The 22,994-nt window shown below is 47.8% G+C and overlaps 7 protein-coding genes across 7 annotated transcripts; 2 read left to right on the forward strand and 5 right to left on the reverse strand.

Annotated features, from left to right (window-relative positions):
* Positions 1 to 586: 586 nt before the first annotated feature.
* On the reverse strand, positions 587 to 1,522 carry N7466_002225 (uncharacterized protein; the record flags this gene model as incomplete). Its single annotated transcript, XM_057161623.1, has 3 exons — positions 587 to 747; positions 824 to 1,297; positions 1,366 to 1,522. The coding sequence occupies 3 exons, from the start codon at positions 1,520 to 1,522 to the stop codon at positions 587 to 589; spliced, it is 792 nt and encodes a 263-aa protein (XP_057024908.1).
* Positions 1,523 to 1,986: 464 nt separating this feature from the next.
* N7466_002226 (putative GTP binding protein (GTPBP1)) lies at positions 1,987 to 3,981 on the reverse strand (the record flags this gene model as incomplete). Its single annotated transcript, XM_057161624.1, has 3 exons — positions 1,987 to 2,297; positions 2,351 to 3,869; positions 3,928 to 3,981. The coding sequence occupies 3 exons, from the start codon at positions 3,979 to 3,981 to the stop codon at positions 1,987 to 1,989; spliced, it is 1,884 nt and encodes a 627-aa protein (XP_057024909.1).
* A 616-nt stretch (positions 3,982 to 4,597) lies between these two features.
* On the reverse strand, positions 4,598 to 5,069 carry N7466_002227 (U4/U6-U5 snRNP complex subunit LSM3; the record flags this gene model as incomplete). The annotated part of the gene is made up of 4 exons (XM_057161625.1): positions 4,598 to 4,632; positions 4,693 to 4,729; positions 4,794 to 4,886; positions 4,947 to 5,069. The coding sequence occupies 4 exons, from the start codon at positions 5,067 to 5,069 to the stop codon at positions 4,598 to 4,600; spliced, it is 288 nt and encodes a 95-aa protein (XP_057024910.1).
* A 672-nt stretch (positions 5,070 to 5,741) lies between these two features.
* Positions 5,742 to 7,985, forward strand: N7466_002228 (uncharacterized protein; the record flags this gene model as incomplete). Its single annotated transcript, XM_057161626.1, has 1 exon — positions 5,742 to 7,985. One exon carries the CDS (start codon positions 5,742 to 5,744, stop codon positions 7,983 to 7,985), a length of 2,244 nt encoding a protein of 747 aa, XP_057024911.1.
* A 328-nt stretch (positions 7,986 to 8,313) lies between these two features.
* On the reverse strand, positions 8,314 to 9,357 carry N7466_002229 (PIG-L family deacetylase; the record flags this gene model as incomplete). The annotated part of the gene is made up of 2 exons (XM_057161627.1): positions 8,314 to 8,981; positions 9,120 to 9,357. 2 exons carry the CDS (start codon positions 9,355 to 9,357, stop codon positions 8,314 to 8,316), a joined length of 906 nt encoding a protein of 301 aa, XP_057024912.1.
* A 646-nt stretch (positions 9,358 to 10,003) lies between these two features.
* Positions 10,004 to 15,548, reverse strand: N7466_002230 (ABC transporter; the record flags this gene model as incomplete). The annotated part of the gene is made up of 16 exons (XM_057161628.1): positions 10,004 to 10,041; positions 10,100 to 10,311; positions 10,385 to 10,870; positions 10,939 to 11,623; positions 11,689 to 11,753; positions 11,820 to 11,870; positions 11,947 to 12,018; positions 12,090 to 12,213; positions 12,279 to 12,671; positions 12,731 to 12,896; positions 12,958 to 13,688; positions 13,766 to 13,999; positions 14,056 to 14,335; positions 14,392 to 14,612; positions 14,694 to 15,246; positions 15,339 to 15,548. 16 exons carry the CDS (start codon positions 15,546 to 15,548, stop codon positions 10,004 to 10,006), a joined length of 4,521 nt encoding a protein of 1,506 aa, XP_057024913.1.
* Positions 15,549 to 20,321: 4,773 nt separating this feature from the next.
* On the forward strand, positions 20,322 to 21,929 carry N7466_002231 (alpha-arrestin; the record flags this gene model as incomplete). The annotated part of the gene is made up of 1 exon (XM_057161629.1): positions 20,322 to 21,929. One exon carries the CDS (start codon positions 20,322 to 20,324, stop codon positions 21,927 to 21,929), a length of 1,608 nt encoding a protein of 535 aa, XP_057024914.1.
* Positions 21,930 to 22,994: the final 1,065 nt, after the last annotated feature.

Consider the following 22,994-nt stretch of genomic DNA (forward strand, 5'->3'; position numbering starts at 1 on the left):
CATCGACCTACGGATCCATCCCGTCTTCCCGTCTTTACCCATTTCAAGTTTTCAGTATCAGGCACGGATTCGTAGCTTTGAAGAATCTTGGAAAAAAGATCATTTATTTGAAACAACTTTTTTAACTCAATATGAATTGACTATTTTGAAAAGGAAATCCTTGTAATTGATTAAAACAGCTTACCTAAAGCACCATGTCATGTGTGCAGCGCAGCACACCCGTTGACACCTAGGCATCTTCCTCGAGATTCTTGGAACACCTGAACACACTCCTGAGGTAATCCACATGTGAATTCCAGTACTTAGACACATCGATGGTTAGAAGTCTCATGACTTCTGAGCTTTAATTTCCAATCAAGTGCAGTAGATCAACACATTTGAACGCATTCGATTCAAATGTTCAATTGGGTAATAGTACAATAAAAAATATGTAAAACCGAGATAAGAAGATATCAATATAAATATCGAAATATGATCAACGCAGACCACCAAAAGTTTCCAGAGACAAGGGATAATTAACCCGAAGCCTCAAGCACGCTGAGCCAACGCCTCAACAATCAAACTAGCCACAAGCCATGGGAATCAATTAATCCTTGTTATTTCCGTGGCGTGGGTGAGCAACCTTATGCAAACGCTCCTTCATCTTTGCAATGGTACCATGCTTTCCATGGGAACCATCACTTCCGCCACTTCCGCTTGAGGCGTGGTCAGCGATATTACTATCCTTTGAAGATTCAGATTGGGCGCCTAAAGTAACGAATCGCGTTAGCCATCGGGAATGGAACTAATAGCCGAAAGTAGGTTGCAGGAGGGCAGAACTTACTGTCTCCGCTAGATCGGTGCTCCTCTTTCTCAGCAGGCTTCTTTGCCTTCTTGCCCTTCTCCTCCTTCTCAAACTCCTCGGCTGGCTTAGGTGCTGGTCCCTGGGGACCCTTCAGCGCTTCCTCGCTGACCTCCTTCTTATGCGCTGGGGCGGGGGCAGCAGTGGTGGTTTCATCCGGGTTGTTTTCTGTGGAGTCTTCTTCCTTTTCTTGATCCTGGTCCTGCTCCAATTCTTGGCTTTTGGGGGCTGTGTTTTCCTCAGTGCTTCGCTGCTCTGTGGTCTGGGACTCAATGGGCTTGGGCTTGGGCGAGTCGGTGGATCCAGAGCCGGAGCCAGAGCCAGAGCCAGAAGCAGCACCGACAGCGCTGATGCTGTTGTCTGTCGAGGTTGGCTCAGCCTTGTTCAAAGGTGTGCCGTCGAGTTTAGGTTCTTGTGGGGCCGTATCGATGTCTGTCTTGGGGGCATCGGGTTGCTCTTTGTGAAATATATGTCAGCACCTCCCTTCCGTGACGTGAGGATTGTAACCCAAGGACCAGACTTACCATCGCGGTTTCCGGCATCATAGGGGTCGCTGGCAATGCCTTTGCCCTGTATGCCAGAGATGGGCTCATCGCCATGTGGAATATTTTGAGATTCGGTGTTGTTTTCGCCCCACAAGGCAGTGGAGGCTGCGGTATAAACACGGTTGACGGCGTCCATTGTGGGGAAATTAAGGATAATGAGTTATGAATAGAAATATAGTTCAGAGTAGAGGTGGATTGTGAGAGTAAATCAGGTACCAATGGGTTGGGGAAGCTTTATGTGAAAGTGTAAGTTGAAATGATTTATAGTCTAGACGAGTGGAAGAGCGTCTTATGCTATATCTTCTAGGGATTACCATATGTAATCTACTACGTCAGTGGAACCCAGGATGAACAGAGTATCACTATAAAAGCCCAAGTATAATTGGATCCGAGCTGCAGCTAAATTGGATCTGAATCCATGGATGGATACAGCGATCGACAGATGTCATCATCCGACGTCATATCACGTGTACCCATATTGGGCCATTGGCTAATAACGAAAGAGAAAGAACGATGATCAAGATAATTGGAAAACAAATAAACCTCTCAAAACAATTAATATCAATAATCTCAAAGAACTCCTTACACCGCAAATTGTAATCATGTCTTTATCATAGGTTTCGGGGTATCTGCGTCACCTTGCGGCTTGGCACTGAGTGGCTGATTTGGGTCGTAACCGATGCTTTTCACGATACCCAACCCTTTCGTCTTGCCTTCTCGGAAAAGTACACGGTCACCGGGGGCCAAAAATTCCGGTCGCTGGATAAATCGAAAGGCGACGAGAGCACGATCGCCTGTTCGGATGAAAGGGCGGTCAATGTCAATGACCGAGCATGTTTGGCTGACGGCTCCAACGTGTAACATGGCCTGGTACTTTGGCTTAATAGTAGTGGCGTGGGACAAAATCAGCACTAGAGGAAAGTCAGTAGATATTTAAAAGATCCAAGATCGATCATGATAGTACCTTCAGCTACAAACTCCCGGTAAACCTTGGGCGTCTGTTCCGTTTTCTTTAGAACGACCATACCCTTGCGTACTTCCTTACGACGAACACGCTTCAATGCGAAAGATCCCGATTGACCCGCGAAGCAAGCATTGACTGGTATCCTCTTGCGTTCAATACTCTTAATAACAGTCGTGGTGAACTGGCCTAAGGAGTCCGGCCCAACCACGACCGAGTCACCAGCGTGGATCACACCTGATTTGACTACACCAGAGACCACGGTGCCCACATGTGGAACAGAGAACGTGTCGTTGATAAGGAATTCAAATGGTCCATCGTGGTCATAGTGACCCCGGTGTGGGAGAATATTCAGGAAAGTTCGCACCAGATCCAGGTTTTCACCAGTCACATTGGAGACTTGGAAAATAGGACAGATTCGCTGACTGACGAATTGACCAGCCGTATTGATGGTCTCTTCCATATCCTTGACGAAAACGGGGATCTTACGCGCACCCGGCGATTTGAGAATCTTCCCCAACTGAGACAGAGTCTCCTGGAGGATTTGAGGCGGGCAAATGTCGATTTTAGTGACAATAACCATAACAGGAACATTGAGGGCGAGGGCTATGCCCAAATGCTCACGACTCATACCAATCAGACCATTGTTGGCAGCGACCATCAGCAAACAGTAGTTGGGGCTGCTGCTCAGCATGCCGAAAACGGTTGTCCGCAGGTAGCGCTCGTGTCCTGCAAGATCAGAGAAGGATATTACCTTGGCCGACTTTTTCCCGATTTCCTCCCAAGACAGCTTTCGGCCTGCGGAGTTGGAGACTATCTCGCCGTGGCTGTCAAATCCCATGATCTCTAATCCAACAGAGCTGGTACGCCCGCTCTCTATTTCGTGCTTATGACGGAAAAGGTTGAGCCGTGCGCGACCACGACCATCATCGAGATTGCCTTTAACTAGAACACCAAGCATAGTACTCTTTCCTGCGTCGACATTACCCACCACCGCCATCCGAATCTCCGCCATCTCCTCGATGTTGACAGCATGCTGACGAATGAGCACTTTGCCACACACATCTTTAGGCCGCTCAGCCTTCTCTGGGCATTCCTGAGGGCCGCCAACATTGTAGGTTAAAAGTATCCGGCAGTGGGCGGGGATAGTTTCAGCAGCTTCGCGCAGCCGCTGTAAAGCTGTCTCCCATTGAGAGAGGTCGAAGCCCATCGAATCACCGCCATCCTCGAGACCAAGATCGAAAATAGCTTCGCCAAGGCCTTCGTCGGTACGCGCTTGTATTGTCGCAGCTAGTAACTGCAGACTGTTCTCAGTGCCTTCTCCGGTCCCCAGCAGAAGCTCTTTCATCTTCACAGTGCGAGGGGTGTCGGACAGGCATAGCTGATCCAAAATGTCGAGTTCGGCATGATCTTCCAAGCTAGGTGCGACGCTTCCGGTATCATAGCCACTGTCGCTGGGTACCGCGACAGCCGAGCGATGGGTTTGCTGCTTCTCGGCATACTCGGCGAACTCGCTCAGGGCCTGGGGTACACATATTCGTAAGCGAACGCCATCAAGGAACAATGCCGGGAAGACTTACGATTTCGCCTCGCTTCCGCTCTTCAGGGCTTGTTTTTGCAGTATGTGCAGGCATGTTTGGGTGGGGAATGTGAATTGGACGGAGGAAGCTTTTGAGCCTGGGGTAGTGACGTTGCGGTCGGGGAATAGATATCAAAGTGGGAGGGTCGCCTTTGCTGGGACGCGATTCAGACTTGTATTCGAGGGATCATTGCTTGGCTGTCCTTGACTTCAAGAACAGCGAATATGGTTTAAGTGACGGGATTACAAGTAGTTGTATGTGAAGATTGGGGGAGGGAGAAGGCGGGCGATCGGGGTGATCTTTATCGATAACCTTAGCTGGCCCGGATTCGAGTCATCACCCTTTTGAGTCATCATCACTTTAGCTCCCCGACACATCACCCGCCCACGGTAATGACCACAACATGGTGTTTTGTTCTGTAAGCTAGAAACTGAAAGAATATAATTGTGACTAACAGTGGGGTCATTAGTGCAGCCTTGCGGCTGTGCTACAGGCTACGGTAAACCAGGGAATGGTGGTGTCAAAGGGTCATAAACCCAGCTTCATAAGGCTTCGTACGTATAAAGCCCGTGGATGGTATCGCAGTTATTTCATTTCCCAACCCTTCTCAAGTGTCATTCCAGGTCCTTCTCTCGCCAGACGCCAGTCCTTCTATGGATTCGTGGGCCAATCAGGCCTGGGGGGAAATCAAAACGACGGAATCGCCTATGCAAGTATCAGTAAACCAGATGGAGCGAGCGGAACAGATTTGCAAATTTCACTGACCTCGGACAAAGAGCATTTCTTCCTGCTTCTTAATTGTCTAGTCAAAACATCCTTTGTCAGTGTTTTTCTTGTTCCCATCAACATGAACACATAATCCCTACCCGTGTGGTCTCCACCTCGTTCTCATCTTCCTCTACCACATAAATTGTCTCTTCCACATCGCCAAGGACCAAGTTGCAATGGCTATCGTAGGCCTGGGAGGTAATGGATGGTCAGCTGAGGGGTCGCATGAGTGCGGGAGTGGGTAGGCTCACGTGGAGACGACCCTTCAGTTCGCGGTCACCGCGCAATTTCACGAAGACAATTTCATCCAAAGACAAGCGGACGAGATCCAAGGGCTCTGAGACAGAAGCGCCTGCATCTTCGATATCGGCCATACTGGGTAATTGGCGAAAAGGTGATTTCTTGGTTCTTCAAACGGATTGCGGGCGGAATTAGAATCGGAGAGCTCTGTCCGCTCCCTATTTCGGCTTAGCGCATTAGTACTGCCCAGCGATTAGTCATCCGACATTACCCCGGACTTTTTGTTTGAAACGTTTGTCTTTCTCTGGTTTTTATGGAGAAAAAATGGAGAAAAATGGGCGGGGGGGGGGGGGGGGGGGGGGGGAAGAGGAGAAAAAGAAAAAAGATCTGGAGAAATCGAACATGTCGGAATTGAACTTAATTAAGTTACCCGTCAACTCCACTTTGAAGTGTAGATGTATACTCTTTAGTGTATAATCTTCATAATCTTCATAATCAAAGCAGATTTTACTCTAGACTTTGAACTACCTTGACACTGGTCTAGATCTGTATTAATTAGCATGTAGCAAACCGTCCGGTCACTTGTACTTCTTCAGAGGTCTGACCACCCCCTCATCTGCAGTAATGAAACGCTGCAGCACAAGTACCTTGTACCCCCTCTTTAATCCGGGGTCGAAGCGTTTGCCCCCGGTCTCGTGTTATTCTCGTGTCATGTAGCTCTTCCCCCTCATTTTCTCTTTTGTAGCCTATTTCCTTTCACTTCTTTTGCCATTAAACCGGATTATGTTACCTTCCCTATTCCTATAATGAGGAGGTTCAACTTCTCCAGGGAGAGATTTTCCTCCTACTGGCTTCTGTCCTCAAGAATCACAGAGTCTGGGTTGTGCTCTCCCACTCCTCTCACCAGGTTCACGAGACCAATCTCATCTGCTACTCGTCTTCATTCGACATGGAAAGGCCCCCGATTAAAGCGAAAGAACGATGAAGCCAGGCGTACTTCGATCTATGAATTCACCACCAGCAGTAATCAACCAGGTTCCACGCCCGCTCATGAAGCAGTGGAACAAGTACAACATGAAGCGATCGCAATCGATCTTCCGACATGGGATTCTCCTCAGGAAGAAGCTGAATACGCAGAAAACTTCTATCGCGTCATTGGGAATGGACAACCCAACCAAGTGATGGCGAGTCTGACGGACCCACGGTCGGCGGGACTGGTTGGGTCATTACCCCAGATCGTATTTATTGAGTTGCTCCACCGGCTGTCACCCGCCCATTTCGTCGACCCCTTCCGATATCTCCACCACCCCCTACATGCCTGGTCATCAATGTTAAAAGGCATCAAACGCGCCGAGGAAATATTTGACGAGTTTGTTGGAAATTTGTTCAAGATTACGCGCAATCGAACTTCTCAGGGCCTTGCGCTGGGCTTACCGGAATATACACATTTCCTGGACTGTGCACGGGCGATGGGTAACGGCCCACTTGCGGATGATCTATGGGAATCCATGATACGTGATAGGGCTAATCCAGATGGAGTCTGCTTCAACCACTACATGGAGGCGAAAGTGTGGGATCACTGCTATACCGGGGAGGAGGCTTATCATTTGCGGATGTTGCCCAGGTCTTACAAAAAGCGACGGATGACGGAACGCAACGTTGGCTGGCGGGGTTACGGCACAGCAAAAGTCGGTGTTCGGAGGGTCGTGTTGGATCTTTTCCGAGAGATGATTGGTCGTGGGCATATAGCTGATGAGCGCACCTATATTAACGTCATGCTTGCATCTGCCCGGACAGGTCACGGTCCCGGCGTGCGACATGTCTTGCAGACAGTGTGGAACGTTGATGTTGATGCGCTCAAGAAGACAGAAGATCATTCTCAGCTACCACCCGTCACTCCCTACGAGCCATGGTCCGCACTATATCCGACCGAGAACCTCCTCTTCGCGGTCGCGCACGGCCTGGGCACAAACAACGACATACCCGGTGCAATCCAGACGATCCAGTTCATCTCCTCCTCGTACAAAATACCCATCCCTGCGAAGGTGTGGTATGAGCTATTTGAACGGGCGTATGTTCTGAGCAGAGTCCGGAGCCCTGAGAGCAGGTACGAAGAATCCAACGAGATTGGAAAAATTTCGACAGGCCTGGTGCAATCCATATTCAAGACTATGACTTCCGAACCCTACAATATCACTCCAAGTATGCAAATTTGGCGATTCATGATCAATTTGAGCATTGACAATGGCAATTTGAGGGAATGCAAGTCGTATCTGCGGAGCGCATACGATCTTCTCTCTAAAACAAGAGCGAAGGAACAAGAGGCACGCACAATCATCATGAGGCTTCTCAAGCCAATACTGAGAGATACAAATGCACGGATTCGCAAGGGAGCGATCACGGCACCGTACGACTCGTTTTTCCAGTCTCCTCTGCTCTCTGAAGCGATCCATACATATAACATCATCCGACTGGAAGCTTACCAGCAAGTCTACATCCTACAACGCATTCTCTGGGTCACAGTCCGAGTTCCCAACTGGAAGGACACAGACGACCAATCTTGGTTCTTCGTGGAACGGCCAAAGATGATCGAAGAGTGGAGTGATTTTCTTCCGGGGCGAATGCGCATCTTCTACAATAATGAATGCGGCACGGTCGACTTCCAGGGTGAAAAGAGGTTTAAAGACCAACACTGGCACAACAAAAAGCCACTTCGACGAGACACGAGCAAAAAAGAACTCTTTTCCTCTTCTGAAACCCAATTTTGGAATGAAAATTCAAGATGGAATGATCTGTTGGTTCGGTATCCGTGGCTGGAGAAAACTATGGAGCCGTTGAGCACTTTATTCGGCTTTCAACCGCCTCGTTCTGAGGAGTTTGAAGAAGCCCTCAAAAAACTCCGTGAATCATGGGTCGATTACCCTGAAGATCATGCGATGTCAGCGAAGAATAATCCTAGCGGTGGCTTCCATGGGCGCCTGACTGCACTGGGAATGTTGAAGCCGAGGCAGGAAAGCGTATACTTGCTGGACGAGTCTTCCTGGATTTAGATATCTGTTTTTGAGCCCGAGGTTATTCATTGACGACTTTGAACTTTGTGTTAGCGCTCTTTCGATTCATTGTACTATACCCATTGAGTCCTCTAAACCTAGCAGTTTTGTTGCATCATGTTTTTATTTCCATGCAAGTTTTCAATATCATCAACCTTGACATCAAATTATGTTCACATGTATCTCCAATAATGAGTAGTGTACAGGAATGCTGGGGCAGCAATAATCCATTTCGTATGAAGATGATGACAGTAAATCCATACTAGTCAGATGTACATCCTATTCCACTGCATGGGCATGTCCCAGCCGAGAAAATAAGAAGCTTTCTCTAGATTTTCTCTTTCTTCAAATCATTCACAGTCATATACCTCCCAAGTGTAATCCACCCCCACCGGAACCAAACCATCTGGCTCTTATGACACTTCACCATAGCCGACTGCGCTGTGAACCACTCCGCAACAGAGCTAACAAACAGCAAGCGTGCGGGACTGGGCCCATCCTTCTTCACGCCGCTCAGTCTTGCCACGACATTGGAAAACGCACCCTGAATCATGGAAAACGGCGCATCAAGCACACCAGCATACTTCCTAAACATCGAAGTGCTCGTCAAAGTATACAGCTCAATGGGAGAGGCAAAGCCGGACTTGTCCTTCATGAGAAGCCGTACAAATTCCACAGCACCATGGTACAGCGAGCGGTGGTTGATATGGTTACTTATGCCATGCTGATCGAAGGTAAGGAGGATATCGATGGTGGCGGTGGGAGCTTTCTTGGGGTCTGCCTTTTTGCTACCGTTAAGGGAGGCGGCGAGATCGGGAGCGAATGCGGAGGCGAGGAGAGAGGAAACTTGATCGGCAGGCCAGTCTTTGGTCATGCTATCCGGGAAGCGAGTGGGGTCATCGATAATGAAGACGTCGGATTCGTTGCGAACACCAAGCTGAAGGGCGCTCTTCTGCAGCTCCTTCTTGCGGGTTTCGCCGAGGCCATCAGCATCACCTGTTTATAGAAGAACACACGTTAGATCCTTTTCCATGTTCTAGCTTCTCATGTTGCCCAAATTGATCCAGTTGAGACATTGATCCAGGGGAACGTGACTTCTTTTGATTTTTGGGTGTGGGGTTGACGTTGACGTACCGCTGCTGAGACAGAGAATCTTGAGATGATTGCCCAACTCTGGCTTCGTGAGCGCCAGAACTGTTGGCGCAAAGAACATGGCCTCGTCATCTGGGTGTGCGATCAACAGACAGATCCGCTTGCTGTGGAGTCGGGGGAAGTTGCGCGTGAAGGGTGAAGACGATGTGGCCGAGAATGTCCAGAAGAGTAAGACTGCAGCGATAGCTACTGCCACCGAGGTCCAATTGAGCGACGCCATTATGTTATAACGAGACGATTGGGGGGGGGGGGGGGGGGTTCTTCGGGGGCACCGGGTGGACTGGTAAAAATACCAAACTGCTTTGTGCCAGTTTTCCGCTGGCAACTAGCTCGAGAGCTTTAATGCTGTATTTTCGGCGACCGAGGTATGTGTGGTGTTTGTTGTTGCTGCTTTGCCCACTGTGAGGTCAAAGGCAATGAACGCCGGGCGGGATGCGGTAGGATCAGTTCGTAGAAAAGTGGATCAATGGCTGCAGAAGCTCAAGACATGGCACGGTGGGGAACGCCTGCACACGTCCCACCTTATATGAGGTCAGAGGCTTCCGGGATGAGCTAGTAACTGTATTATCAGGGTAAAAGTCGGTAAAACAGGCCCATTGCAGAGCAAGTACAGGCAGTGTTTTACGCCGATTAATTGAAAGAACACGGTGGCATGAAGCTGTCCCGAAAAGGAGAGCTCAGAATTATGATTCTGACTGCGGGCCGATCCCCCGGAATAAATCACGTGGAAGGGTTCAGCATAACGCGATGTCAACATTCAAGCTTCATCACATACATTTAGGAGACAATTATTTGATATTTTTTTCATTACTAATGAGACTAATATCTACATATACAAATATCCGGGAATCCCAATCAATGGATACCTACTGAATTGGGTCAAAGACAATCTTCAATAACTTGACTATGAAGACATGCCGAGAATATATATCGGCATACTCGAGGATCCAGATGTCACGTACAAGCAGAGGACCGAAACAGCTGAGCAAACCTCGTATGTGCAGCTAACAAGGCACTTGGCTCACCAAATTCTACGAGCGACCCAGAATCCAGTAGTGCAACTTTGTCATAGGACGTGACATGTGCCAGCCGATGCATCACGGAAACAATCGTGCACTCTTTGAATTCGACATTGATGATCCCTTGTATCAAGGACTCCGTTTCGGTATCTAGGCTACGCAGGTGTCAGTTTTGAAGCTCTAAGTTGAATCACAAAAGCAACCATTCTGTGGTTAGTATTCACTCACCTGCTTGTAGCCTCATCCAGCACCAAAATATTAGAAACTTTCCTTTTGATCATCGCTCTTGCAAAGCAAAGTAATTGCTTCTGGCCCGCAGACAGGGCCAAGTTATCGACCCTTTCATCCAATCCGCCTCGCTCTCTGACAATATGCCAAACCTTCACACGCTCAAGAACACGAATGATCTCTTCATCGGAGCAGATACCAGAGACATCCAAGTTGAAGCGCAATGACTTTCCTGGGAGAAGAAACGGATCTTGTGGGACAACATTGATACGAGCACGGATATTATCCACACTGATGAGTGGTTCTGTATTGGCATCGCTGATTTCAATGCCATCCAGCAAGATTCGTCCCTCAAGTACGTCCATCATGCGTAGGAGGGATAACACGAGAGAAGTCTTGCCGCTCCCAGATCGGCCGCAGATAGCGACATGCTCGCCGGGCTGTATTGAAATTGAGATACCCTTCAACACGGTGTCTGGTCCAGGTCTGGAAAAGGACACGCTGCGTTAGTGGTGATTCGACCGTATAATGATGAATGAAAGGAAGAAACATACCCAAAAGAAGCCACTACCCGATCAAACTCAATTGAACCCGATTCTGACCATTGGTGTGTCAAATCATATGCACTTCCAGTCCCTTGAACGCTCGATGCTAGATCTTCCTGTTCTGTATCGTCAACGAACCGTTTGACTCTCGCCACAGCCCCAATGCTAGATTCCAATTTTGTCCATTCCTTGATGAGGCGTGTCAAATTCTCGCTGAGTCCCATAATGATGACCAGTGATACGCCTACACCGCCGGTAGTGATATCAAGCTGGTTTTCCCAAGTGACAACTGTCGCAACAAGGATAACCGCTAGCACACCCATTGTAACATTCATCACAAAGCTCAGCCAATGCTGGATACAGCTTTGCATGTATGCAGGACGCTGAGACTGGTCAACAAGGGCTGACGCGCGCTCCTGGTAGAAGTCTTGCCAATTGAATGCGCGAATTGTCGTTGCGCCGTCTCCGGATCCACGGGCTGCTCCTGTGAGCCCATGGGAAGTAGACTCTGCCTCTGAGAACAGGGTATAGAGCGGAGCCTTTGCCTCTATCATGAGGAGACGCATCTGTCTCGAAGTCTGAAGGTAGAAACGTTGAAGGATGTACATGAAGGCAAATATGATCGGCAGGGCGACACCTAGAGATCTGGAAAAAACGGCCATTATGGTGACCTGAGCTAGAACAGTAAACGCGGCTGTTTTTATTTAGTCAGTAAATTTGATCTCAACTCCTGAATTGATGTTTGGATTCCGAACGCACTTGATGTATAGTTCAAGGCCGTCGTCGGGAGGTCCATATCTATAAGCTCCATGTCTTCACTAAATCTGTATTGCCACCATGTCAGCTGAGTCGATTGGAGTCCCTTCGTGTATACTCCAGAAATTGCTTACCTGTTTAGAAGTTCGCCATTGTCGGTTACGGTGAAAAAGCGAAAAGGTGCACTGCCCGAGGATCTCAATCAGTATGTATCCATGGATCTATGAATATACCCCAAAAAGGCTATGAGAGTGTGCTAACCGAAGAGTAGATTTCAGTAAGTCGAAGTGTAATCTGCTCGCCGAGTTTGAGATAATGTTGATTATCGCGAACCTGAATCCCAGAAGCCCTTCGTTAGCATACTGCGATCCCACCATGGGATACCTTGGAATTGACACACTCACCAGGCAGATAGACACGCCGCGATTGTCCCAATAACGGCAAGCATGGCGTAAACTCCCAGGTACATGCCCAATTTTTGATTTGGGTGGGCGGAGTTTGCAGAAGACCACCAGTCAACCCAAATGGCTTGTCAATAATCAGCTTTGACCCACTATCTGTTTGAATCAATCATGCGGATGTTATACACTCACTTGAGAACTCTATGCAAAAGACCCATAACGCCATTGAAATTGTGTAGAGACCGACTGCAATATAACCAGAGCTAGCGAGGTAATATGAGTAGACCGAAGATTCTCCATTCTTGCGTCTGGTATCTTGAAGCGGGCTAAACTGGGAGTCTTCAGCAGAAACGGCGTTGGACTGTTCTTCGTAGGGCGACCTACTGGTGGTGGCTATTATGTCACTTTCATTCACGATTTCATCGAGTTCATCGCTATCAATGTTCTCTTCTAAGTGGTCAGTTCCGGATAATAGAATGTCCCTCGAGATCTTGTTGTTGATTTGCACAGAAGTGGGACTTCCGACATTCACCACTTTACCGCCGTCGAGAGCAATGATCGTGTCCGCTAGGCTCAAAATCTTGTCTGCAATAGATAATCTTGTCAAACCGACGTTGATAATGATTTTCGGAGTTCTAGCGTACCGTTATGTGTCGCCAAGATGACTGTCGTTTTATTTTTGCGCAGGAGGCCCGTTTCGTGTGAGAATAGACGGTTGGAGATGCTCTGAGTTGTGTGTCCATCCATGCCACTGAAGACATCGTCTAATAAAATGACATCTCGCCTGGAGTAGACAGCTCTAGCTAGCGCCTTTTTGGAATATCTTTTAGTAAAAGCGAGAGCCAAGGTAAAAGCTAGAATTCCCACTCACGATGCGTTGCTTTTGCCCTCCGCTAAGATTCGCACCTTTGCTCCCAACTTCTGTGAAGTCTCCCTTCTTCAGATGTGCCAAATCGCCATCGAGACAACATGCAAATGTCACGGTATCGTACCACTTCTGATCCCATGTTGCCGCACAAAGAACGTTTTGACGAATAGTTCCGCTCTCAAGCCAGGGCTGCTGTGTACAATAAGCCATTGCTTCGCCCCGAAGTTGATTTGTTTGATGACCCTTCAGCTCTTTTTGATGTTCTGTTGGGTATGATTCGATAGGGGACTGGATAGAGGATAGCTCGCCGAGAATAGCGCTTAGGAAGCTTGACTTTCCGCTACCCACAGGTCCAACAATGGCCGTGATGCCTTCTCGTTTTATGTCAACTCCGATGTCCTGTAGTACGGGAGAGGAATTGAATCGATCCCAAGAAAAGCGATGTCCCTTGAGCTTGATGGACTCTTTCATTTTGCCATTCTCGTCATTGCTGTTGTTGGCATCCACCCCACCGGCATAATTGCAGTATTGCTGAATGCGATCAAAGTTTCCAATAGATTGAACAACCATTGGAAGTACCTGTATGAAATTGAGTACTGGTGTAGTCACGAGTGATATCAGAGAAAGTGAAGTAAATGCTTTTGCAGTAAGCAGAGACTCGTGCTTCCAGAAAGAAGCTATAATAGTGTAAACACCGAAGGTGATCACAGGTGCCAGATTGAGGGGTGTGAGCGCTTTGACCATGTGTTAGTATACACGTAAATCCCATTGTAGGGTAAATCTAAGAGCTGGAAAATACGTTAGAACTTACACAACATCAACATGGCAATGAGATATTTTCGATAAGACTGAGATGTTTGAATCTCGTCATCCCGAAGCTCTTGTATTGTGGGCAACACCTGGCCTGAAAGCCCAAGCATCTTGACAGCTTTTATATCACCCAGCATGGCGGAGGTAGCTCGAAGCCGCTCTTGAACTCTTTCAATCCATAGGATTTGGGTGTCTTTCAAGTAAAAGGAGATCCGAGAAGTTGCTGCAATAAAGACTTATAAATGGTTCAAGTTAGTTGTAGTTTCAACTGCTTATTTTAAGTGGACTCACCAAGCACAAGAAGCAGAGGAGCAATACAGGACAATGATACTTGTCGCCCGAGCAGCCAGCTTGCAATGCCGATCTCAAGTAGTGAACCCCAGGTGTCATGAATGGTCTGTAGGCTGCTCCATATACGCTCGACATCTGTCCCCATGAGAGAGACGGCGGTGATCTCACCCATATCGGCCGACCGGGTCTGCAGTGTTCGTTGGTAGATAAGTGTTATCAGACTTCCTCGTAATCTGGTGACGAATCGAAAGCTCTGATACTGGTATATGGAATTGGAAGCCTGGGAAATTCAATCAGTTTTGGATCGAAGATTAGCCCGAGGTAATTGAGACTAACAGCAAGGCCTAGATAGACAAGTGCCCATGCACCGACCAGCCCCTTGGCGTAATTCACATCACGCTGTTTTTGATCGATGAAATCCAAGGTCGCATTGATGAGAAATGGCTGCGCGAAGGTGAACCCGGTGATGAAGAGTCGCGGTATGATGGGTGACAAGAATGAGGCCAAGTGGGCATGAACACATGCACGAAGCAAACTGTTTGGTCTTTTGTGATCGTCTAGCGATAGGCGAAGGAAGTATGCTGATTAGCGATGTATTGATGCAAATGTTGGAGAGGCTACACAGATCTGTCACTCACATCGATCCCATTTAATTATAACTTTCTCGCACATAGTATGACTTTGGAGATTTGTATCTAGAGGGGGAAGATCATCCAAGATGAGAATTTTTGCATAACCGCTTCGAAATGTAGAAACTAGCCAGGAAAAGCTCGTTCTAGACCAGAAGCTGCTGTGCTGTTCTGGCGCCGTAGGATATGTCTTTGTCGGGATAGCTGCTATCGTCTTTTTCGTTGTGCCGCTAACGGATTCCAAGCTTAGCAATGCCATGAAAAGGGCAACAAGCATAGTCATAGTGATTGCGCCCGATGGATCCTCTGTTCTAGATGCCAAAAGCCAAAGTGTGCGTGCTTTGATGACTCCAAACAGCACTGATGCAGAGAGATAAAGATTCAAGACAGTCAACGGGCGCTCGGAACGCTGATGGCTGAGAAATGACAGGATGCCGGCCGCGAATATAGAAATTGTACACAAGATGTCGGCAGCCAACGATGATTCTGATTTAATGGCCTCGCTCCGGACCCTAATGGAAAGAAGGATCAACTGTGCGATAAATGCGCCCAAGAATGCAATCTGTATAGGAAAAAAGACTTTCGATTAGCTGAAGCACAAATAATTGACGGACTTTTCTCAGGCCCTCATCTGTATCATGTACTATGACGAACCAATTTGCATGACAGGAGCTTTGAATTGAGGGAATACACGACATGCTTTTGGATCAGCACAAGAGCCAGAGGGAATGAAAGCAAGAGAAACAGGCCGGCTGAAGAAGATGTAAGGAGAGCATCTTCAAATTCTAGAGTAAAGTCAAAGGATCGACAGCCAGAGTTGACTCGCGGTCCAAATGACCGATCGCTGCCTAGAGGGCATCCCATTTGGCAATGGAGTCCTGGATAGTGGACTGACAAAGACAATTGAATTTTTGGAAGAGATTTTTCACTATAACAAATGACTTCAATTCCATGAAATGGGTTGAAACTGGATACATTTTTTTAAGCGATCTCAAGAGGTCAATATATGCGTAGATTGAGGATTGCGTAGGATTGGAAGCCTGGGAGATAAGGAACTCGTAACGGGTTGGCTGCCTACTAGATAGCGTGTGGACATTAACTAAGCCTTCAGGTCAAAGCTGCGTTTCCCCGGAATCTCTTATTTCCCACTAGTATTCAATGGCCTTGACACATGACGTCAATTCCTTATGTAGGGGATGGACCATTTGAGTATCCGTAGGCAGGTGGAATGCATGAAAAGTACTAGTAGCTGCGATATGTAGTATTTACTAGGTTGGCCAAACATATCGGAATGCCTCAGGCTAAGAAATCAATTTTCGACAGTGTACAGATGCATCATTACTAGTATTTTCAGTAGCAGATGGTGTGATTTGGGGGGAAATACATACTAAGCAGATCCTAAGCAGATCCGAGTCTTGTAGTCTTGAATGTGGGGAAATGACACAATTTCACCTTCAGGTCAGAATTCTTCACTTCACTTGACAGGTGACTAAAATCACATCATTTATGATTGCAAATCAATGAATTCAAATGTTGGATTGAGATGACTGTACTCAAGGTGTCTAGAATCAGCTTCGTGTTTTTGCGCCACTGCTTGTCAATGTCGAGTGCTGCGTACATCTGAGATCACTATGAGTTTGACTCATAAGGTGACGCTTAGAACCTTGGAATAGTACTCTGCAGGATGGCTCCAAGGTCCTTGTTTTCCAGAAATTTGGCCGCTCGTAGAATCCGCTAATTTTCGAATGTCGATTTGAATTTTGAATTTTGAATTTTGAATTTTTTTACATGACTCCAACCTTGGAAGGCCTTTACTGCCCAAGTTGAGTTATACCTAAAAAAATGGTACCCATTTGTAAGGCTGGAACCCCAAGCTTCTCCCGCGACGATCGTCGATCATTGAAAATGATGTGATCGGAGTTTCTCTATTTTCTTTTTCTCACATATACAAAGAAAAAAGTGATCTATCCCGTACGATTCTTGAATTCGGGCCGGTTTGACAACTCACAATCAAAACAAAACATTTTCGAACTGGTACGCCTCCCGTCATCGGGGCTCTCCGAAAAGAAGCGTCGGGAGTGGCCCCATGTGGATTACGACTATCGGCTACTATGGATTACAGACGGAGTTCCGTGTAGGTTATTACGGAGACCATTGCAATAAACAACATCCACAAATGGACTCAACCAAGAATGCAGTAAAAAAAAAAACCAGAAACCTTGAAACCTTGAATAGTCACCGCTATAAGCATCGCTGCATCACGTTGCCCCGGGCCGAGTATAAAGTTCGCAGGTGGAGTTTTCCCGGAAAAGCAGAAAATTTCTGCTGAACTCCCGCTTCTGGTGGGGCGCCGGGAGTTTTCCGTGGCATCTAGAAAATTTCCCAGAGAATAGGAGATAATTGGAATTTACCAGAAAAAATGATGCCATTTGGTTTTGCGGGCGAGAAATTGCAATTTTCCCAGAACACTGGAAGGATCTATGGATTGACATAGGCGAGATGACGGTGGCTTGTCCAATTCTCTACACATACTACATGCAGATGAGATTCGACATGTCGTGGATCAAATGGGCAAATCGTTTGAGAACCTTGGAAGTAACCCAAAACGTATATTGTGTATACATTCTACATACTAGGAGTCCTCCAGATGGGAAAGGAATTAGCCAACAAGGCTGTGTATGTATAAAGCCACCGGAGGGGTTCTCCGAGATCGACCCGAATCAGGAAGCTCGACGGAGCACGTATCCACGGCATGCCATGTCGCGCGTTTTCCATTGGCGACCTACGTGAAAAAAATCCGATCTACCGTTGATTGGATCGGCCTAAAATAAGTGAAACTGACCTTTCCCTAATACCCTCCTTTGATGATGGCACCTTTATCCGTACTCCGTACTAAACTACGGAGTAGCTAGCCCCTTAGTAGTGAGACTGTGAACCCATGTCGTACAGAACCGGCCCCGGTCACCTTAAACCGGCTACTCTACGCGGTACCCGCAACAATAGCAAGCGTCTACGGGAAATGGGGCCCCAATACCTAACCTTGGTCTGGAGCCATGGATCGACAACATGGTGAAAGGGGGACGCCGCCAAGAGGAGGGGGCTACCATGCGGGCGAGCGCGACCTTCAAATTCCGTGGAAAATTTCCTAGTTGGATCAAGAAATGCGATTTGTCTGGAACATTGAAACTTGGTGTCTCGTGGTTGAAGTAGTATTCGTCCAAAAGGTCTCATGGCGTGATCAAAGTTCTTCACCGTATGGCAGACGTGCTCCGCGGAGGAGATGAGTCAAGGAACAATTTGAAGCGCACGAACCTCGAAGAACGAGTTTATTCGCTGGACGTTACACGGACACTTAGCTACGTAGGACATGCATGGCCGTCTTTGCACAGGTCAAGGCTTAAGTGCAGCTGCAGGTGATATGGAGCTGATCCTGGTACATGAAGACATCCGTGCTCCTTTGGAAAAGGTACCTGACCTTGTACTTAAGCTGGATCTGGAGGTGTCAAGAGATGGGGAGCAAACTGTTAGGTAATTAGTGCGGGCACGAGGATTCATGATTCGCCAGAGTCCCTCTGATGGAGTACAAGAGCATCTCTTGACAGTTGGGCTCTAGACTTTTCTGATGGTGATCATAGATTGACTAAGCAAGCTCTCTTTTTGATTCTCCATGTATACCATGGCCATGTGTACAACCTACACCTCCTTTTCGCCATGTGTTCATGGAAGCGAAGAGGCGTGCCCCGCAAAATCAAGGATTATTTTAGTTGCGGGGTATGGAATCGCCAATGATGCAGGATGGACTAATCCCAAAACGGTGGCAGAAGGGAGAAAAAAAAACAACGAAGCCGGCAAAAGAGAAGGAAAAAAGGCGAAAGGAAAAAAATTGAGGAAAAAAAAAAAAGAAAATTTGACGAGTGGATCAGGGTCTTGCACGCGTTTGTCTGCCTCAAAGCGGAAAAGCGGGAGCATCGTGAGGATCTTCGAATGTTCCTTTGATCTGTACGGTATGGTATTGGGGTCCGTCTCGGTTCTGTCAGTCCAAAAATTACATCCAACCTGCCAGATGCCATCGGTGGCGCCACGTGGTGGTGCCAGCTGATCTTATTCTTTGTATAATTAGGAACTTCTGTAGTCGTCAACGTGGACACTACGTATGTCTAGAGAATTAAAAAAACAGAAGTAGACCAAAAAGGGGAGAGCTTGGTGGTTCGCCTCGGCGACTTCAAACGCCGAACCTAGCCTGTCAATAGCTTAGTACAGTATGGATATGGGAGTAAGTTAGTAACCACTCTAGCCTAGCCCACCAGGTGCTCAGCTGATCGGTCGAGTCCCCAGACACACATTTGCTTACACACATTGGCTTGATAATCAATCCGGGGAAGGTTTTGCATAGCGCCTCCAGGACTGTACCATCCACGGAGTAATGTACGGAGAAAATGACGGAGTAGACGGGTTTGAAATTCGCCAAATCTTTACAAGGCCGACATTGATGTGTTTTTACCCCGCCGACCACATGCGAGAATGGACCGACCACACCGAAGGGCCACGGAGTTGGCGTACCAGGGCCCCAAACCTTAGGCCGGCCACTTAGCCGACCGTGAGTCATTTACGCACGGCCATTAGCATGTACCATCCCAAAGTGATTTTCTCACATGTGTTGCCTATGTGGGGAAATCGTCTTATGGAAGACGATCCCGATCCATTGCCCAGTCGAGATCAGCTTGAGTTTATACCGGCACCAGATCCGATAACCCGTGATGTTTCCTTTACAGTGTATTCTGATGGCGTGCGCAATATTCTGATGAGCATAATCGATGACGATTCTTATGATACTTGCACATTGGGAGAAAACTGGAAATTTACGTCAATGTTCCAGAGGTTCCAGAGGTTCCAGAGATGTTTTGATGTTTTGATGTTTTCATTGTGTCTAATATTAGAGACAAAGGATGAGTAAGAGGGAAGTTTCCATGGGAAAATCGAAAGTAACAAATGAAAGCGAAAACGATCAAAGAATGGAAAGAATTGAATTGAAAGGAACCAGTGGTGTAAAAAAGGCGTATTGGTATGGTTCGGGATCCACAATGACGCTTTTTGCCTGCTCCACCTCTCCCATCTTTTTTTTCTCTCCTTTGCCTTTTTTTTTCTTTTTCTTTTTTTTTTCTCTTTTTTTTTATTCTTTTTATTTCTTTTTTTGTAATTTTGGCTTTTTTTTCTGCAATTTTTTTTCCAATTGGATCCACATTTGCAGAGTGGCCAGGCCCCTACAACCAATCATATCCCACGGTACCTGGCTCGCCGCATAGACGATGTAAGTGGGAACTAGAAAAATTTCGTAGTTTCAATGCGCTTTTCCACGGATTCGGTGGTTTTTAGGCTCAACCACATGATCTTTCAATTCAGGTTCAAATAGTCACTGGTTCCCACTTGATGACTTCCTTTTTTCTCATTCATTTGGAACCACCTAGTTATGTTTTGGATTGACCTGTCACAATTATATCAACATCGTACCGCATCTTGATCTACAACTGACAGCTTCCCCCACCTACGACCTTCCCCCCTCCGTCGACTCACCTTTTTTTTTGACCAACGGAAAGAAACAAAAAGAAAAGAACCAATTTTCACTACTCTACATCCAAAATGCCAGGACGTCTGATCCCCAACTTTGTTCGGGGCTCCGGCTCCTTACATTCTTCCGTCACCTCGACTCCCATTCACTCCAACACCTCCTCTACCACCTCCGTCAATGAAATCCATGGCCACAAGAAGCCCGCACATGCCACCCCGGATCGTGCCCGTTCCCCCGAACGTCGTCTCTCTTTCTCAATGGACCACTTGATTCACCCCCACCGCGATCACAGCAAAGAAAAGCGCCGCAGTCTGGGAAAGTCGGCTCGGTCTAAGGAGCGTCTCGGCAAGGAGGAATTGGCCCCGCCGTCGGCAAAGTTGGAGGTTCTGGTAGAATCACCCCCGTTGGTTTGCTATGGCACTCCCGCTACCTCCACCGGTGCTTTGTTCTCGGGTCGCCTCCGCGTGGCCATCGGCGAATTGATTGGCAATGTCACCCTGACCCAATTCGATGCCAAGCTCATCTCCAACACCACCACCAAGAAGCCAGTCTCCAACCACTGCTCAAGTTGTGGTACACGCAGCGAGGAATTGACCAATTGGAACTTTCTCACTGAGGACCTGACCCTCAAGGCTGGTGTCCACGAGTTCCCTTTTAGTTACTTGTTCCCGGGCCACATCCCCGCTTCGTGCAATGGCTCTCTAGGCCAGATCGAGTACTACCTCTTGGCCCACGCTAAGAGTGTGACTGGTGAAGAATTCAACCTCAAGCTTCCCTTGAACGTTCGCCGTGCTCTGATTCCTGGTAACGACAAGTCGTCCATTCGCATCTTCCCTCCAACCAACCTCACCGGCCGTATTGTGCTCCCCTCCGTGGTCTACCCCATTGGCCAATTCCCCGTCGAGATGACCCTGAGTGGTGTGGTGGACAAGGGCGAGGAGACCCAAACCCGCTGGCGTCTTCGCAAGATGATGTGGCGCATTGAGGAGCACCAGAAGATCGTCTCCACCGCTTGCCAGAAGCACTCTCACAAGATTGGTGGAGATGGTAAAGGTGTCATCCACCAGGAAACTCGCATCATCGGCCACAACGAAGAGAAGAGTGGCTGGAAGACAGACTTTGACACCGCTGGCGGTGAAATCAGCATGCAGTTTGAAGCTAGCATCAACCCAACAACCAACCCGGTCTGCGACATGGAGGCCCCCGGTGGCTTGGAAGTGAAGCACAACCTCGTGATCGAGCTCATCGTCGCCGAAGAATTCTGCCCCAACCGCAACACTCGCCTCATCACCCCGACTGGTGCTGCCCGTGTGCTCCGCATGCAGTTTAACCTCAACGTTACCGAGCGTAGTGGTCTGGGTATCAGCTGGGATGAGGAGATGCCTCCTATCTACGAGGATGTTCCCGCCAGCCCACCCGGCTACTTCAAGCTCGACGATACTCGCAGTGTCATCGAAGACTACCACGGATCTCCCCTCCCACTACCCGATTACGAAGATCTGGAGCGATTGGATTCGTTGCGCCTGGACAGTGATTCTACACACTCCTCCAACCAGTCCACTCGTGGCCATGTGCGCTTCACAGTGGACGACCTCGTCACCGACAGCTCTCCCGGACCCTCCGCGCCTGCTTCTCGCGCTCCATCCATCGCGCCGTCGGTTGATTCTTCCCGCCAATGATTTACATTGCGGTATCAATTTCTCGTTTTCTCCATTATGACGTTACGATCTCAACGAACAAAAAAAGAGATATTACCAGTTTCGGTGTTTTTTCCCCCTTCACTTTTCAACATTTTCTATCACGATCATCATTTGCCGGAGGATAACGATGCGCAATGAATCTTCGATACCCCCACATTTTCCTATTCAGCGTTGATGAGCCTCAATAAACTCCAACGACCTGTTGGAGGCAAGAAAAACCTCACAATCGGATTACACAAAAGACAACTTGGCCCTTTATCGCATTTCCTTAGCTGGACGGACGGGCTTAATTCCCCCACTGCATGATACCCAATACCTTTTACTTCTGAACATATGTTTCATACTTTCTCCTGTTATCACACTATTCCCCATCTGCACAGTTTTAGACTTGATTTTTTCCCTGGCTTTCCGCGATCTTACTCAACTCTTTACGTCAAGCTATAATACAATGACTATCAATGGTCTACTAACTTCCACCTAAACCTTCCAATTCATACCAATTTCCATTACCGTAGTCACCCTTCAAATAAAAAATCTAGACCCCCGATAACATTGCGTCATGCAACACTCATCAGTCCCACTTGGATGCCCCACTCGCCCGTTTCAAAGGAGCGTCGAAAGCTTCCAGACCCTCCACTTCGTCACGGGATGTCCAGATCATGGAATCAATAAATTGGTCTAGACAATGCAGCCTTAGTGAGCTCCACCGGTACAAATTACAGCAGCTTCAGCTCCACTAACTAATTCCTTACTGTGGCTGGAGTCCTGTTTAGGGCACTGAAGTTGGCAATTGAGGCAAGGGGCATCATTGTATTGATACCCACTGACAAAATACAATTAGGCCAATCGGACCTCCCGCTGGGTTCCTTTTTTAGCCTCGTGAATCGTGAGGCTAGGGACTGTGTATGTAGGCACGTACCTACTGTAGATCCCAAGGGGTTCTTCACGGATCGGATCGACGTCGTTACCGTCCGGTGACCTCGCTGCACCGGATATGGGTAACAGATTTCCGCACTGCAAGGGAGAACACGTTTGCCAATCCTT

Source organism: Penicillium verhagenii, assembly GCF_028828195.1.
Source record: "Penicillium verhagenii strain IBT 33310 chromosome Unknown utg000003l_segment0_segment0, whole genome shotgun sequence".
NCBI classification, from domain to species: Eukaryota; Fungi; Ascomycota; class Eurotiomycetes; order Eurotiales; family Aspergillaceae; genus Penicillium; species Penicillium verhagenii.